The following is a 19,825-nucleotide window of genomic DNA, read 5'->3' as shown; positions in this document are numbered from 1 at the left end:
AAAACAACTTGAGGTCGTTTTTTTACAAAAGATTTAGATCTCATGGTATAAGTCTAGATGAATACGCTTCATGCCCAAAACACTTACCAAAATGTGATGAATCGATGCTTAAGAGATGTTGAAAACCTCTGATATGAGCGTACATTTTCTTTAACTTTTTCAAGAACAGAGTTTCATGAACTTCCCCAACTTTTAGGTGAACAAAACTATAATAATTTTTGCGACATATTGCGGGGATGTCTGTAATCTATAGGTATCTAGATAATATTTGGTAATCCGACGTCGTCTGCTCTTATATTATTTTTATTAATTATATAATGATAACGCAATACCTTGCTCTATGAAATTTCTAGAAATAATCCGACATCACTAAGTACAAGTGTACCCACAACATTCGAACATATTTGTTCTACTTTTTTGAAGCACAACTACTGATATGAGTACATATAAATTATTTTTCTAGAACATTCATAGGAAAACTAGTACAAGTTAATAAACTTTATATAATAAAATTTTATGACGATAGCATATATTAAGGAACTTAACTTAGTTTACTTGTAGGCTAAATATAAATGGCTTTCTTGTCTCGACAAAAAGGCGTCATACACGCATATGTGCATATGTATTATACTTGTCCAAATTTGCGAAAACAATCTGCAAAACAATATTTATCTCACACTGAAAAGAAAAAAAACATCTTTAAAGATTCAGTTCAACTACATACATATTTACATATTTACATACTTTTGCGTGTAGAACAAAGAATCTCATCGGATTACCAATGCAAATTGGTGTAGGAAACAGATGAAAGTCATAGGTATTTACATATAGTAGCTTATTTGCCAAATCATACTAACTTTTATATGAAACCCATTTAATGGAAGTGAATCTACAAAACAAAGTTTTGCCATTGTAGAACTGTACGCACAGTTGCATATTAAGTGTGCTTTTTTTAAGGCATATAGCATTTATTTAAAATGGAAAGCGAATGAAATAGCCAAAATGTGGATTTATTATACCCTGAACAGGGTATAATAAGTTTGCCACGCAGTATGTGCTACCCAGAAAGAAACGTCGAAGCCAATGTAAAATAAAGGGTCTACCAGCAAGTAAGAAGTGATGTTAAAATGAAATACCACAATCAAATTTTGTCAAAATAGGTTCTCTTTTTTCGTTATGCAGATAATTTTATGCCGTTTCTGATTTGAAGAAAATGTCTTCCGAATAGCCTCCACGGTTCCGTTTGCATCTCTTCATCCGCTTTCACAGCATTTCGTCTGGCATTTCGGCTATAGTGAATTAAATTTTGGCTTTAAGCGCGTCGAGCGTTGATTTTGATTTAAGGGATTATCTGCATGGGTTTACGGATTTCAAAAAATAGCATTTTTTTATTATCTTATTAAACTCTACAACACCTGTATAACATTTCCCTAAATTTTCAAGTTGATCCGAGTAATAGTTCCGGAGATACAGCCATGAGAACTTGTGCGCTCGTTAGGCTAAGTGAGTCGTCTTTAAATTTTCATTTTTTTTTGTAAAAATGTCTACCAAAAATCCAATTACCAGTTTTTTTCCTTCGTTCAAGTTCTAAGTTAAAGTTTTAACTAAAACAAGAATTTTTTCACTTTAGATGATTCTGTAAGGAGTTATCCTGCCAACGCGACGTTTTTTTTCCGAGGGATCACAGGAAATGGCGTCGCTATGGCCGAGTTTAAAATATTTTTTTCCCAAAAATTTCAGAATTTATTTGTGTATATCTGTAATAATAAAAAATTCTTATAAAATATTTAATTTTTTATCTGAGAAAAAATTTTTGGAAAAAAATACTGCTTTTTACCCGACGAAACCCCTTAACATACCCACAGAGAAAATAATCTAGAGCCATTAAATCACATGATCTTGGCGGGCTATTCGACTGGGCAACATCTTGAATCTAACGAGCTTTGGACGTAATGTATCCAAGCTTAGACGTGAAATATGGAATGGCGCCCGTATTATTAAAAATACAGATCGTGCGCTTCGATACCATCAAATTTCGGTGAAAAATGGTCAAGATCTTGTTATAACGCTCACAATTGATGGTAACGTCATTTCCTGCGAAAGAGATAACACCCGATGATGGCACCATACTACAATCTGTACCAAACGGTCAATTTTTGGAGATGCAATAGCCTTTCCTAAACCACAAGGGGATTTGACCACAGGGGATATAAAAAATGTCCTATGGGTGAGGGAATTATGGCTGCAGTTCAGCGTATTGTTAAACTTGTTGGCATTTAGTGACCAGTACCAGCGTCTTTTGGTCTAATTAGAAGAGCTTCACTAGTAAAATGCCACTCTCACTCTAGTCGTCTCTGGCTTATCATCATATTACAATTACTTGCGGTTTTCCTTAGAAAATAGTCTTACATAGTCAAATCATGGCATCTATTACTTGATATCTACGTTCCGGTTAAGTTATAATCATTACTGAAAACAACCCCACTACAACCGAGTCTATGTAACCGGACAGAAGTGGATTTTTATTTGGCCAAGAACTGTCGGTAGCACTCCTCAACTAGTTTTCTGCTATTCTTTAAGTAATTTTAAACCTCTATAAACACCCTTTATACACATAAACAAGAATCTATTAACCAAAAGTCAACATTGCAAAAGCAGTGAAAGGAAAATGCTTTTAGTTTTAAGATAAAGGCGCTTGACTTAGTTCGTATTGAAATCAACAACTTTGAAAGCTAATACATAAACTCATATCTACACATACATCCACCCAACTATTCGTACGTATGTATGCTGAATAACAACCGCACCTCAAACGCCGATAAAAGTGAAAAGGAGTAGCGTTCATACCTTTGCCCGGTGTACCCTTAAGAAGTGTCCTACTTAAGCGGGTAAAGTAAGCGCTGGCATGTTTAGCACGCTGATGGCCATCTAAAGATTAGCTTCGTGCATTTATTTTGAAATCCATATTTACCTGCTAGCTCTATTCAATATGAATATTTATAAAACTGTAAGCCAGTATAAATATACGCATGATTATATATGTAAATAGGTGTACTCGCATGTATGTATATGCAAATATAGGTTCATAATTATATGAAATTCTTACTCTTTTAGAGCTGAAATCCTTTTCACAAAAAATATTACAAGCTTTAAACAGTTTAAATTGTATATGACAGTTGTAACGGTTTCATTCGCGCATTTCTATGAGTATGTGACCGCATTTATTTTAAAAGTTATTCTTCTGAGATTTATTCATTCGAAACTTCTAAGCGGCATTTGAAAAGCTTTCAACATTAATGGTGCGTAACCTATTTATTCTCAATACGGTCGTACTTATTTGGTATAATACTGAACATTTGCTCCATTAGTCTTTTCATTTACCGCAGAAGTCGTGTGATGGTGAAGCCTTTTCGGTGGATAGTTGGTTGAAATCACGTTAATAAAAACTTGTAAATTTATAGTAAAAGTTTTATTTAAAAGCAATTAACTGTGTAAATCTCCTATAACACCACAAATAAATAACGTAATTTGTTGAATATCACTCATACGCCATGTGGGTCCAAGCTTCAAATTCAATTCATCACTTCATATTACACATAGTATGTAATACATTTCAAGCTATCTGTTAAAGCATAATAATGGTAAAATATAACCAAAATTAAAATTTTGTTCAATATTAGTTGTTTCTATTTTACATCGTTATATAATATTATCTATTTTAGGTGACGATATAAAACGTACCATATAGGTATTGTATGTAGTACGAATTAGGTAAAATTTGTCATTTAATGTGGTCATGAATAGCTATGCATAAAGGAAAGTAGGGAGGATCTTTTACCTTACAAAAAAACATCAAATTATTGTTGGAAATACAAGTTGTAGAGCTTTCTTAGTGATATAGAATTTTGGTTTTTGGTATATATTTTATTAATATTGCTGTGGTGTATGTGTTTCTAACCGATATTTGGCGTTCGACATATTCTAGGTCATCTCCTAGAGAAAATTATGAATTTTTTGTAAGAGAAATAACGGTTTTTTTCAATAAGACGTCACAAAAGTATACCGATAGGGACAACAAACGACGTCATATTTTTTCTCCGCTTCCTTGCCATTTCATCCTTGAAAGATATACGATCCAACAACGAGTCGAAATTATTAAAAATTTACTACGGAAATGCGGAGTCATTGGAATCAAGTTTAAGAGCGGTACGTCCAATTTATGGCGATGAGGCTCATTTCTGGCTGAATGGCTTTGTCAATGAGAAAAATATGCGTTATTGGTCAAGCAGTTAACATTGCATCCCGAAAAAATTACGGGTTGGTACGGTTTATGGGACGGCGGCGTTATTGGGCCGTACAGCTCTACTTCTTTCTATAATACACGGGCAAGCCGAATCAATAAACATTTTTTCTAAGATTTGTACAATCTTTTTTATGTTTGAGCGAAATTTGAACTCCATTTGTCAAAATTAAATATTTTTGAAATTTGTATTTCCAATGGAATCACGGCTAAGGAGTCGCTGAAAATATGGCAGAAGCGTTTTGGAGAGTCTAATTTATCACGAATGCAAGTATTAGACTTTCACAAAGCATTCAATGCAGGTTGTAAAGTCACCGAAAACATGTGAGTCATCCATCCACCTCTGTTAATGATGTTAACATCGAAATATAACAAAGTAGCGTGCCTGAAAATCTTTATGTTAGAGGTAGTAGAGGATCTGGACATCTCTTAGGGAACCACTCAACTCGTTTGGTTAATGAAGTGTGCCAATGCTAGACTCGTACAAAAAAACGTCAACGTGAAACGAGTTACTGCTGGCGATAAGTGGGCTTATGAATTGAAACTGTCTAACAATCTAGCGAATCTACTTTGAAATCAAATTACTTTGCTATATTTAATTGTATTACTATATATTTTATTTTGTCCAATAAAGGTATTCACTCGGTTACAGAAAATGAGAGGGTTCTCCATAGAGGCTACTAAAGTATTATGCATCCCTTACGTTTCAACAAGAGGTTCTGTTTGCAGACATTTCAACTAATTTCAGCGAAAATAGTTCATGTAAATCGGAGTTTCTCTTTTTTCACTTATTAAAGGGATCTACGCAGAGTCTAACTTTTGGCCGCTAAGATGTTTTTAAGCATATTATCGCCTTCATGATACACTGAAGGTCTTAAACTCGTATTAATATATGATTTAAAGAGAAATAATCACCTAAAAATTCTGTTTCCATTCACAATATGCCGGTATAAAATATTGTATAAGCCGTGTTCGTATCGGTACTTTCCGCTCATTACGTTTAAAGAGCTCTTAAATTGGGTTTAGTGGATTTTTTGTCTATAAGATCTATTTCGTTCAGTAATTTTCTCATATTTAGATTATTTGGCATGGTTTCTAAATACATATGTATTTAAGTTATTCCTTTAACTAAGGAAAAGAAAGATCGGTATGAGTAAAAAATGAGTAACAAAATTTTTAGCTACCTTCAATCTGTTTTCAATCTGTCTGCATTTCAATGAAAAATACTTTTATAAAAGCAATATAATCGACGGTTTTGAAATGCATTTATGGACTTCGGATAAATAATATATTTCAGAACAAGCTTCATATCTTCAGTGGTTGCCAAATAATTCTTTTACAACGACGAACTTGTTTACCGCGATCGTAATTATATAGAACTTGTATACTTGCTTATATATATGTACATACATACAAGTATATGTAGTCATAATACTGCATACTTCGTTTTACATTGATGCTGATAAAAATTATCTCTCGACAATGCAACACACGAAGCTTCACTTTCGGTGCCGGGTGCAAGATGCTATGGAATTTGTATATTATACAATAGCATTTTCTGTGCACTCCATACCCATATGCCACGTTGCTGGCGTCTTCATAAATCATTTTACAAAATCTCACTTTTATCGTAATGACTCGAGATTTGATTATTTACTATACACTTTTCCTTGCGATAACGCTGATCTGTCTATTACTAACCACATACAATCATTTGTGTTATTCCGTTATGTCTACTTTGCGCTCGCTCTCAATGAAAAACTGCTCACGAAGATCTTTCTAGTTCTACGTAAAGGCGACAAAAGCAAAAAACATTAGCGAGTTACTAGACTGACAACTTTGCCTAGTTCATACATCCATATACATATATATTTATAATTGTATTACCAGTTTGTTGAACCACAGACACCAACAAGTTGTTTACTTTAAAAATTATCTTTAATTGTTATAAATAAATAGTGCACAAGCACTCCATGAAAATATGGGTGAACGCATAACACTAAGCAATAAATATACTTAACTAAGCACACTTCATATTTAATAAATGCTGCACTATTTATTTTATGATCTTCATACATATAGTTATGCGATTATATATATTATAAGTGACGGAGATTGTAAAATAACTAGAAGTTTTAACATACTCGTACAAATGTATATATTTGCATATTATAGCCGCTGGCAGACAGAATAGTCTGGACACAGACACTTGCTCAAGTATTCGGGAAGGTCTCGGCGAAATTGCCCACTTATATGAATAAAGCAATTAATCCGGTTTTGCTAAATTCGAAGTAAACAAGCATTACATTGTATTTGTAAGTACTATGTACTTAAGTAAATTTGTATACTTAGTAATGTTCATACTCTGATTGATAACACTGAGTTTAATCACTTTGTTTTGTGTACGAAATGAGAGTCAGTAGCTAGTTGGCTGAACATACTTACATACATACATTATGCCGAAATCAATAAATTTGGACAATATTCTGTTTCGACAAATATTTCTCAATAAAAATGTTCTTTACTGCATTTTGTAAATATTTAAAGTTAAGAAAAGTTTTGGAATCAACTTCACTTTTAGCTAAAATAAGCTGACAAGAAAAGTTATCCTAACCCTTGTTTGAAAGAAAACAAGGTAGAAAACATCTTAACACCTTCCTTCGTGACTTTCCCGCTTTTACGAGATCAAATCTTAAACTCCTGGGAGCTCACACTTTCAGACACCCCGCTGGGCTAGTGGGAATAGAAATAAAATACTTAAACAGATTTATATTGCCCTCAAAGCACTTTGTCGACGTATAAATTACAAGAGTTCTATATTATGATTTTATAAAGAACTTTATATACCATATATGTATAGTAGTCCAAGATCGTAGAAATCAATGTCTCAAGGACGCTTATCGTTGGCTCAACTTTCATAGTTTGCGGTATACTTAAGCACTATCTGGGCTGAAAAGTCCATGTCTGACCCAGAGACCGTGCCATAGATATCCGTTGTTGAGTTAATAAACATTATTGACTTTCCAAAGGAGGGCGTGGTTAATATCGAATGATCCAAGTAGAGCTACTATTTTCAATAGCTTTTTTTTGACAGATTACGCGGGAGTCGTGTCGTCTGAACAACGTTTACAAATCGTTCCACTTTATTACGAAAATTCTGTTCTATAAAGAATGTGTTTCGCGCGCTTCACTCAACATAATCGACTTACTAAGCTTACTATTCGCAACACCATCACCCATCTTGAGACACAGCACTCATTATTGGATAATACTCAACCGAAAAGACGTCCAGCACGCAGTGAAGACAATATAGTAGCTGTCGCTGAGAGTGTATACGAAGACCGTGGAGAGTCGATTCGCTGCCGTTCGCAGCAACTTGGACTGACGTATGGAACGGCTTGGCGCACAAAATACAGCTTGTACAAGAACCATTTAATGTGAAGTTTCTGTGTCTTTGGGTTTTAGGGAACCTCGAAATCGATCACCCTTTATCGTACACAATTTTTTACAAAAGAAAAAGAGTTGCTTACGATGTATTCTATCAAACTGGCACTACTCAAAGTCTATAAAAAATTATTTCTGTGTTGACTTGAGGAAATATGGATCCAAGGATAAAACTGAGTGAAATTGGAAGTGCTGAATGCTGACCGACGAAATTCGGCTACCAAAGCTTTAGTAAGAATTTATGGAATTATTTTCTTCGACTCCCCCAAAATGGCAAAACAACAAGTCAGTAAACAATATTATTGTGCGATATTGGATAATTTGGATATCGAGATCAAAGTTAGACGAAATTGTTATCCAATATTTTTGTTCACGATCGCTCTTCAATACAATGTTAAACAATAGTAAAGGGCATGTAAAAAGGAATACACTAATTTGCATTAAATTTAGTTAAGAGTGATTCAAATTAAGTCAAATATGCACCGCTTTAATTCTTCTCCTATTGGCCACTTCTGAGCGATTGCTTCCGTCAGACGATCCGGGTCTGAGTTAATAGTTTGGCCGTGGGGCAGTGGAATACGTATAGTAGACGAAACCTTGCCAATCCCACCAAACACTTTGCACATTTGTGACCGTCAATCCGCCTCACAACGATTCAACCACCCACGTTTTTACTTGACCTTGTCGTGATTACTTGGGTATGTGGACTGATTTAATTACATAAGTGCTCTCAAAATAAAAAGTTCTGATAATTTATTATACTGTTTGTTATCTTGTTGATATATTATAATTATTTGAGTAACATATTTTACAAATATTTATTATCTATGTAGATATGTACAATATCATATATTAATTAAATCCATCTTTATTTAATTCCAGCCAACATAACGCTATGGTGAGTGACTTTAATTTGTAAACGATTTTTTTATGATAAAAACTATGTTTAGATATTTTTAAACAAAACTAGATTTTGAGGTATACAAAATTAATGACTATATTTCATTCACTATATATTGTATAATGATTAATTGAAAATTTACCATTAAGATAATTAAATAAAACAAGTGTGTTAAAAAGCATTGAAAACAAACGCTTAGTTAAAAGATTTATACATATTTACATGAATGCTTAAACAGCACAATATCAAACGATTTCAGTATAAATAGCCGCACAAACACTATGGTACAGTGAACTACAACTATAATGAACTGCGTTCGTGTGTACTTTTATCTTCAGCAATCTAACGGAACTCGTTTATATTGTATATATATTCAATAAAACTTTACTATTTTTCTTGGAGTCTCGTGTCAACTGTCCCCATGGTGGATTAAAAATAATTACACGGACTCAGGCATCCACGAGGACAATTTCACCATTTGAGACTTCTTTAAAGTTAATTTCTTGTTCATCGCTTCGTATAAATAAAGCCAAATACTTTACTGTTTTGCTTTACTAACTTAAGCATTCTCTACTCAAAAGTTTTCTTAAAATTTTTCCTAATTCTCGTGACATACTAGAAGTATTTTCTATATAAGCTCCAAGTCAGCTGTTTTACGCTTCCATTGTCATCACTCGCATACATTTCAAAAGTATTTCACTGTGAGCGCATTTGTGTGGCACTCAACAACGAAGGAAATATGAACGCCGAAACATTTAACGAAAAGCATGGTATTAAAAGTGAAATAATCGATAGACATTGAAAATCAACTATTTCTTATTTGATTATTCACCACTTTGCATAAAAATAACATACACAAGGTCAAAGGTCAATTAGCAGCTCATGATGGGGGTAGATTTCGCAGGTGGTGCTTTTGAAACACACTAACATCATAAAAATCATGTGCCATACAACCCACTGAACGATATTGGAAAAGCGAAATTGCATGTCTTGAAGTGATTATTGCATAAAAATGAAAAAATTAAAAATTTATCGTGTGTGCCTGCACATATACATACATACATACGTATTGCAACCGACTGCTAACACTTTCTCATAAAAGTTGGCACGTCATGTGCATGTCATAGTCGTCATTTCATTTTTGCCATGTTAATTAAGGCTTTGCACAATGTGTCTTCATACACGTTAAATTCATACTTTCATATGTACATGTATACACATATATATGTATGTACATGTGCTGTACCTATGCGTTTACATTCGTGTAATTTTTATTTTTATGCAATAAAAATTGTGATATAATTTTGGTAACAAATGAACATACATACTTATATACATATAATATACATATGTAGCATATTCAGATATACTATAGCTGTATACTGAGTAAAGAAAAATTTAATGAAAACTCAGACTTAATTAAGTGAATGTGCCTCTGGTTGGTCATCTGCAAAATATGAGCTTGAAAGTTGAGTATTTTGAGTATACATTGCGACAAAAAAGTAACTGGAAATTGTAAATAAAACTAAAAATATTTAATTATTCATGAATAATTATTTTGTCGCCATGAAAATAATATCCACCAGATGTAATACACTTATGCCAACGATTTTTCCAGTCCTCGAAACACTTTTCTTAAGCACTTTTGGGATGGCCTTCAGCTCTTTCAACGAATTTTGTTTTATCTCTTCGATCGACTGAAAACGGGTTTCAAGGAGCGGCAATTTCAGTTCAGGGAACAAGAAAAAATTACACGGTGCTAAGTCTGGTGAATATGGTTGTTCTTCGTTGGTATTCATTTCGTTTTTGGCTTTATATTCGGTCTAAATGCGATGGTGCATTATCATTATGTAAAATCCATGAAATGTTCTCCCACAATTGCGGCTGTTTTCGACGGTTTTTCTCACTCAAACGCTTCAATAAAACTCCTTATTGACTGTTTGCCCCTCCGGAACAAATTCATGATGCACCAAACCACAAATATCGTAAAAAACAATCACCATCATCTTGATTTTTGAGCTGGTTTGGCGTGTTTTTTTTTTGTTTTGGTTTCGGCTCGTGTTTTTTCCCTTCATTCCGATGATTGTTGACATGTTTGCATGTCAAACTCACAAACCCATGTCTCATCGGCAGTTATAATTATCTCCATGAATATGGAATAGGAATTCGCGAGGTCAAGCATGTCCAAAAAAAAAACCTATGTACGGTACTCTTTTTGAAAAAAATTCAGGACAAGTCGAGCAAGAAAGAACACGTTTTATACCCGAAATTTCCACAAAAATCATTCAAACGGACTCGCGATCTGCCGAGCTATGTTGCCATCTCTCTAGCACTTGCCTGACGATTTTCGAACACCATATCCTTCACTTTTTCAATATTTCCATCAGTTGAAGAGGTTGAGGATCGTGCAGAACAAGGAAATTATATAATATAATAAGACTTAACTATAAACTTCAAAGATATGAAAATTTAAATAATATAAATTGAGCACTGGGTGTGCAATAAGAAAATTTTTACCGGAAGCTTTCAAAAGAATTTTCGAGTGAACCTTTTCTTAGATACTAGCTCATGTATATATTTTTGGTAATCAACGATAGGAAAAAGAGATTGCCTCGCAAGGAAATCAAGGATGGCTGCTTGGACAACTAAATGCAGTTTTCTGTAAAGCCATAAGTTTCTGAGTACCGTGTACGATTGGACGCAAAGGTATATCAGCGTTGTAACGAACTGGTCGGCCGAAAGTGGCCTCACCATTAAGCAAAACTTAAATGGTTCTATTTACTAGGAGGTATAAGATCCTGGACGCATCACTGCCGCGGGTGGGAAGCATGCGTTTGCAACCTGCGGATTCAGTGAAGTATTTAGGACTCTGTCTGAATGGGAAGTTTGCATGGAAGCCTAATATCGAAGAGAGCACAAAGAAGGAATCGATTGCATTGTACTGCTCCAGAGAAGCCATTGGCAAAAGATGGGGTCTTTCCTCGAAATTAGTCTACTGGCTCTAGGACACCATACTCAAGCTATAATGTGCTATGGGATCTTTGTGTGGTGGCGCGCCATAGAAAAACACAAAGAAAGTTAGATAGCAGCGCTCATTAGCATGCGATGTGCTCTAAGATCGACTCCTACCAAGGCACATGCCATTTTGAATACACATACATACATATGTCCCATAGATATCGCTCAAAAGTGTATAGCCGCGAAAGTTGCCATCAGACTCAGAGTATCTGAAATGAACGAGTGTCTGTCGAAAATCTTCGTACGCTTTGACTTTATACCGGATCTTTTAGGATCATGCAGTCGCTATAACAAACTTTGGCGACTTTTTCTTCTTCCACATACCTGTGTAGAAGTTGTGGGCGGGTAGAAGCCATGTGAGAAGAGAGGCAGTTATCTTCTTGACGGATACGTCAAAGCTTTAGGGGAAGGTTGGTGGAGGGGTTTACTGTTAGGAGCTCTCTGTCAACTTCAGTTTCCGACTACTTGTTTCACAAACCGTGCGTTCAATGCTGTGGGTGCCAGACCACAGAGAATCGCAGGCCAAAGTAAAGCTAATTAGCTAGCAAGAAATGATATCCTAGCTCAGCTCTTAGTAGATGGAGAACAGGTCGGTGCTGCCCTCTTCTCGTGTGTTATACTACTGGATGGCTGCGCTTCGCGGAACTTGACGAAGGCTGGGCTACAATCGGCTCATTGGCTTTCGCAAAATCATTTTGGTCCAAATTTGATCGCATGAGATTTTTTCCCTCAGTAAAACTAGCCTCTCCCAAGTTATGAAGATTCTAACAGGCCATTGTCCTTTTGGCGTCCATGGCGCAAGTTTGAGAATCTTACCGGACGCCTTCTGACGAAGCTGAATGGAAGAAGACGCGGTGGAAACATCTCAGCACTTTCTTCTTAATTATCCCGCGTTTACGAGATTGAGACTTTACCACTGTGGAGCTCACACTTTCAGATATCCCATGAAATTGGTGAGAATATAAATTAAATTTCTAAACAAATTTTATCGGCCACAAGATGTTTTTGTTAACTTATAGGTTCGAATTACAGAAGTTCTATTTTTATGGCTTTTTTTTCGTTTCGAAATTATATGTGTTTTCATGGAATTGAACATTGTCAATTTCTTTTATTTTATTTCATGCAATTTTTCTTAAATTTGTTACATGCTTTTAAGCATGCTCTGAAAATATATTTTCCGTTGTGCGCTAGAATTTGAGAAGAGACAAGCTCAATGGCAGACCCTTCAAAAGAGTTGAATGTTTTATTATGATGTGTTATTATTATCCCTGATGTACATCTGAGTTGGTAATTTTAAAGCTTCTATATTCCGCATTTCAAAATTTTTCCTCAACGAACTTAGGGTGGCATATTTTACATTTCTGCACAAAAAGCTGTTATAAAATTTTTCCCAAATAGGTAAACAACTCTATAGACACAAACATTTATACACACGTAGCATAATCAATTTACCCCCAAATTCGTATGGTCATTTTATTTACTATGGCACACTTCACACGTCATTCGACCATTCAAAGACGAATGCCATATGCCGGAACCATGCGTTGGGAAATGTTGCGTATAGAAGAGTCGCAGACACGCATCCACCGTTGTCCGCAACGAAGTGGAAAATTACGTGTACCGTGTGTCCACACACATTTATGTATTAACGAAAGCTTGGAAACAACGAGGCATGGAACACGAACTGCAGCAAATTATCGACAAACGAGCTGACAAATAGCGGCTAATGCGGTAGAGGAGCTAACTTGTGGAAATGAGTGGACCAAAGGTAAACAAACAATGGAAAAGGCGAATAAAAAAAAAATTGCTAAACGTAAACAGAGAGAATACAAACAAAAACATTAATTTTAAATAAAGGCTGCTGAAAAATAAAAGGGAAGACATGGTCAGAGAATTGCAAGATTGAAATTTAAGACAGGGCACGTTGTAAACAATTGCATAATTGGTGCAGCACTAACGGAGCATAAAACGTGAAAACCAACAACGTTGCGCATTGCACGTTACAACTAGTACACCTTTGTAATTTAAATGCAAGCAATGTCTGCACGAAAACGGTGTCACTATAGCTAGCATAGTCTCTGTATGTATGTTGGTGAGGTTTGATACCTTTTGGAATTTATAATGGCGTTTTGAACTTGAAAATTTCTATTTTATTAATTTCACTTTTATATCGGAAACGGTATTGTGGGTACATATTCGACATTCCATTCCGTTTCATATTATTAACAAAAGGCTTTGTGTACTCATATTAATTTTGCAAGTACTAAGTTCTCTTCTTGCCACTCTCGCTCTCCGTATTTCTTTTATTGACAAAATTTGAGTTCATTTATAGAAAAACTTTAAAATTATTACTAGTATGGGAATCAACCAATCCGTAACCTTAGTACCAACGAGCACGTAACTATCACGTGATGATTAGTGCTATCAAATCGATATCAACATTGGTTTATACTTAACCTCATTACCCAATAGTGCCTCCATCCCAAGTGAAAGTTATTATCGTGTAGTACATTCACAAGAAACACATCCTGTATGAAATATTGAACTTATTCGACGAAGAATGTAATCTCATGGAATTTATGCGTTCCTGATTGTCGACGAAACGTGGAAGTACTGGTATATGGCAGAGCCCAAGAAACAGACGTAATAGTGTATTTATCTGGGGAGCGTGCTCCGAAGACTGTTTTATCATCCTGAAAGGCCATTTACGGGAATTCATCAGGTGTGATCTACATCAATTACTTGGAGAACTACGTCACAGCAGTGTTTAACGCTGTTTAATCGCAATTCGAGAGAGTTTATCCGTGATTTTGTGACCATCAAAGAAACATTGATTCATTAGTATACGACAGAGACCAAGAAACAGTCCAAATGGTGGATTTAACTGACGATCCTGCTCCAAAAATTATTTTATCTACATCGATTACTTGGATAAGCACTTGTTTGACGCTGTTTAAGCGCTATTAGTGATTTTGTGGCCATCAAAGAACCGTGGACGGATTGGTATACAATCAAGTACAATAAACAGTTAAACTAAGTGATTCATCCAGGAAATCTGCGCCGAAGAAGGGGAAAACTGTTATGTACATCGGTCGAAAAAGTTGTCTAGACGAATTCACCAATGATTACCAAGAGGAAGGCAAGTCGGTCACAGGCCTCTATCACGAATAAATTTGACACCGTATTGCAGAAAAAACGGTACCATTTGGCGAAGAAAGAAGCGCTCTTACATATGTATGTGGGTGATAAAGGGTTAAACGACAGCCGTCGCACACAGTAAATAAGAAGAAGCATCGACATCCACCATCCACCGACGCCTTGAAAGAAGAAGAATTCTACGAGCTTACAACAAGGAGTTTGAATAAAACGACGGACGCGAAACGACGTGGCATAAAAGACGACGCGCATCAATTCTCCTCATCACGCATAATAAAATCCCACATAGATGATAAGATAAATTAAACTAAATAATATTTAAATCCTTTTTATAGATCAAACATAATAAAATCCCACATGTATATGTACATATCGTTACCTAAAATACAAAATAACGTATCATCAAAAATTTCGAAATTGAGTATCTTATTGATTACGATTCACTACTTCAAATTAAATACATAATATTACATATGTACATATGTCCAACATTTTCAGATTCTGCGCTCATATGTATATGAACCAGTTTTAACCAATATTAAAATTTTTTTCACTCTTGTTCCTTTTTATTTCGTGTTCCATTTACGCCACTGTAAATTTTCGAAAATGTTACGTTATTTTGCATTTTAGGTGACGATATGTATTTATGACAAAGCACCGGCTCAGACCATGTTGATCGAGTTAGAACACAAAATGCTGCCTCATCTAACGTATTCCCCATCTTTGGCTCCTTTCGAGATCTTTTTGTTTCAAAATTCTAAAAAGTCTTGCGCCGATCAAAAATTTCAATGGCATGCCGCCACGAATATTTACTTTTGTAGGCCGCCAGAAAACATATCTTTCAGATCGGTTAAAGAAGTTGGTGCATAGCTGCGTGAAGTGTACCGAGTTATGGAGAACTTCATCGGTTTGTTTTAAAATCAATCGAGATTTTTCCAAAATTTTCATTATTTTTGATTTATTTCATATTGTTTTTAGCATATTCGATTATTATATAATGTCTATAAACCGCTATAAACTAAAAATGTATATTATTCACTGATTAGCTTTTTGATGCAACGCTCCCAACTTCATATATTCTGTAGCTAGAAAACTCAATACAAACGAATGACGCCGCTAGTTAGAAGTGGGAAGAAATCTTTTATACTTATATTGATGGCGTTTGGTTTCAAAGCATTCAAAAAATGTAACTATTTTCAGTAAGTTTCCTATGTACTTGTAGTTCAGAAGCATTAGTGCCGCAATTTGTTTTGTACGTAACCGGTGAAAACAGAAATTAAATTACTCACATTTAACGTAACAGCTGATCAATTGACAAAACCAATTGTCAACTGTCAATAGATAGCAATTAATTCCACACAAATGTTTGCTTTTGTTTTATTGTTTGAAAATAACAATATGTACTACATGAGCTTATCGAAAATGCACACAAATTCCTAAATTAAACAATAAAATAACATATACGAATAAAATGCGATGAATCACTATTATTTTGACCGTGAATCCCGCAAGTCATTTGTGAAAATTTATTTGTGAGTGGACTTGTGCAGGCATTCTTTCGAATCTAATCAATAAGCATACGAGTTAGATATGAATTGGCATTGATAAAGTTTGAAGTCAGCGCAAACTATAACAATTTGATGTGTCATACGGAAAAAATTGAAAGTTTTGCCTACATATGGTATATACGAAGGCAACGGAGGCAGTTATAGGAATATTTAAATATATAAACAACTACTTCTAAAACTGGCTTCAGAGTTCACTACTGTGTATTTTTATAAAATGTGCTTTAAATTTGTGCTATCTAAGTTCCAACTTACCCCATTTCGTAACTGTCCATTATTGCGATTTATATCGGTGCCATTGTTTGGGCTACCAGCCGCGCCATTTGCCACGCCTACGTTCATGCTGATCGCTTCCACAGCGTTATGGTCGATTTTATGTTGATTATTTGTATGCTTCGCTTCACCACTATCTTTCTTTGTTCCTGGACTCACTATAATCTGTTGGGCATAGAATGGCTCCTCGGTGCGTAAGGAAAATGATTGCGATAGCGTAGCAGCTGACGAGTCGTTACGCTTTTTTCTGCCGAAGAGCGGAGATTGTTTCTTGCTTAGAGCACCCAATGCCGCTGCGTCTTCTTCCACCGCACTGTATTCCCGAATAGCTCGTAAATTATCGTTATGCAGAGTTTTATCTTTGAGTAGGTCCACAGTTGTTGATGTCGAGACAATGGCACTTTTGAAACGATCAAAACAGTAGGGTGGTGTTTTAGTACAATTGAGGCATGCGCATAGCGCTGATGATATTGTCGGTGTATTCGAGGCGTTAAAATCAAAGCTCTCGTCGTCTAGTGGGTTTGGCTTATAAGGCGCCACCGGTGGCAGTCCCTTCGGCGTGTATGGTGATGAGCATTCAGACGAAATACCGTTATTGATGCAAATACAATCGGTCAGATGGATCGAGAGTGCAGGTCGTGAATGCACCGCTACACTGCGTATAATCGCGCTGGCCATACAATGGAAAGGACGGCTCGTCGAGAAATTGTTCGCAAAGCTGGTGCGAATGTGCGAATTGATGCGTTCAAAATACGAGATTGCCGGTGTTTGTGGGACGGATATTGAATAAACACGTGTGGTGTATGCGCGTATTTACTGCAGATTGCACGGCTGGTGATCTTTGGACGGCAGTTATTATCACTTTTCACTGACGATTATTGCAATGATTCACACTTTGTTTTGATTCTTATGGTTATTTTTATTACGAAATTATCTGTTTTCTGGCACACACTTAACGGTATTACACTTGTAGGATTTTGTAAAAATTACACTTATACTAAAAGTAATGTTTGGTAACCAATTTGTTTGTATGTATATGTATATGTATGTGTATATTTATATTGTTCACTTTTAATAGAATGCAAGACGTTGGGAAGTTTATCAATCATTCATGGCTTTCAAGGTCAAAGTACTTTGTTATCTGCTTGCTGTTTGTTGCTCGCTATCACAGTGCCTGCCATGAATGTTTTCTTTCATAGCGAAGTCACAGTTCAAATCTATTATAAATGCCGTAAATGCTCTGCAATTAAAATGCAAAAAAAAAAATATATTTAATAATTGAAGCTATTAATGTTAATAAATTGAATGAAAACTGATTATTAAATTGTTAATTAAAAAAATTTAATATTATACATTTTTCTTTCAAATGAAAATGTGTTTTTGAAGAATTAATTTTTGAATTTTTGTAATGAGATTATTTAAAATATTTAACTTTTTTATTTAATGTTTGAATTTGTATAAACAAAATTTAAAAACTTTATTTTAAGCATAAAATTCTTGCTTAATATTATATATTATTCAAGCATTTCTTTGGAGAAGAGGAGTGAATGAATGATAAGAGGAATGAAGTGAAGTTACATAGATAAATTTTTAAAATAAAATAAATTTTTGTTATCCAGTTTTGTTTTATGACTTAACCATCTAATGAAATTTAACCCAGATTAAAAAAAAATTAATACAAATCTTCACTCTCGTCTTCAAAACAGGCGCCTGAGCCAATACAAGCATGCCAACGATTAATATAATTTTTCATGCAGTTGTTAAAAGCCTCTGTTGGAGACCTTCAAGCGATTCAGCAATTTTTTTTTTTCAGCTTCGACTCATTTCTGAAGCTCCACTCGTTAAATTTTTGGTCAGTTTCGACATTCATATTCATAACCCACGTTTCATCATCAGTAATGATGAGTTTAATGAATATGCGGTTCTCGATTACAGTGCCAAGCATCTCTTTTGCGACCTGTATTTAACAACTTGTTTGAAAAATATCCAGGTACTCGTACCAAAAGTCCATTCCTTAAATTTTTGGTCAGTTTCAACATTTAAAAATCCACATTTCAGCACCAGTGAACTTGATGAATGTAGGGTTCTCAGTTACGTTGTCAAGCATCTCGTTTGCGACTTCTACTCGACATTTTGTTTGCAAAAGATCCAGGCACATGTACCAAAAGTTTGGCTTTGACAAGCTTAATACCTAAAATACCAACCAAAAAGTGTTGAGTTGATCCATAAGAGATGCCAACACGACGATTTACAGAGTACTGTTTTTTATACTACTTTCGATGCTATCGTTACTAACAGAGTTGGACGACTTACATGAGGCTAGTTTTTGATGATATCAGAAGCTGGCCCTTTTCCGGAATTGTCTATATCGGACCACTATAGGATGTATGGCACATAACTGCTAAACAAAAAGAACGTTCAGACAAACAGCTTCCTAATACACATTATTTGACAGCTAATAGTTGTAGTTTTTATCAGTCCGGATCAAATTTGATCACATGCTAAATAGGTTTACTCCGAATTTTCCCTTGTTATACCCTGAGTAGAGTGTATTAAGTTTGCGACAAAGTTTGTAACACCTTAAAGGAATTGTCGATAAATATAACAAGCTGAGTCGATTTAGCCATGTAGGTCTGTTTGTCTATATACATATGTATGTATACGCGAACTAGTTTCTACATTTGTGAGATATCAGAAGCTGGCCCTTTTCCGGAATTGTCTATATGGGACCACTATAGGATGTATGGCACATAACTGCTAAACAAAAAGAACGTTCAGAATCAAGTTCTTCTATGAAAATCGTTTTAATTTTACGACATATCTTTATGAAATTCGGCATGAATTATTGCTTTGGTCTATAAATCTAGAAATCTGCGAAGAAAATTTTTCAATTCGGATCACTATTCCATACAAGCTGACCGCTCAAAATAAAATTGTTGTAAGGAATCTTTTGTATTTGTGAAGAGTATTAAACGGGTTGCTACGATGCAACCGAAGTTAAAGTTTTTCTAGTTTTTAGATTAGAATTTAGAAGCATTCAACCTTTGTGCATTTTATCATCCTCAACTTTGGGCTGCTTTACGCGTTTATTTGAATACAATTTCCTTACCACATATGGATAGAATTTTTCGCAATCTTCAATCACTGTTTAATTGAATTAAAATTCAT

The 19,825-nt window shown here is 35.0% G+C and overlaps 1 protein-coding gene across 3 annotated transcripts in view; it reads right to left on the bottom strand.

Moving 5' to 3' along the window:
• Positions 1 to 19,825, bottom strand: part of LOC120770447 (mucin-5AC) — a 39,996-nt gene that overhangs the window by 19,239 nt on the left and 932 nt on the right. For all 3 annotated transcript variants that reach the window (XM_040097921.1, XM_040097923.1, XM_040097922.1), the window contains exon 2: positions 16,640 to 17,897. In XM_040097921.1, the coding sequence (XP_039953855.1) occupies positions 16,640 to 17,335 (696 nt within the window). In that variant the 5' untranslated portion in view covers positions 17,336 to 17,897. The remainder of the gene's footprint in view (positions 1 to 16,639; positions 17,898 to 19,825) is intronic.

This window comes from Bactrocera tryoni, chromosome 3 (genome assembly GCF_016617805.1).
Source record: "Bactrocera tryoni isolate S06 chromosome 3, CSIRO_BtryS06_freeze2, whole genome shotgun sequence".
Lineage (NCBI taxonomy): Eukaryota > Metazoa > Arthropoda > Insecta > Diptera > Tephritidae > Bactrocera > Bactrocera tryoni.
Note: the sequence above shows the minus strand (reverse complement) of the source record. Positions and strands in the feature narration are given on the sequence as shown.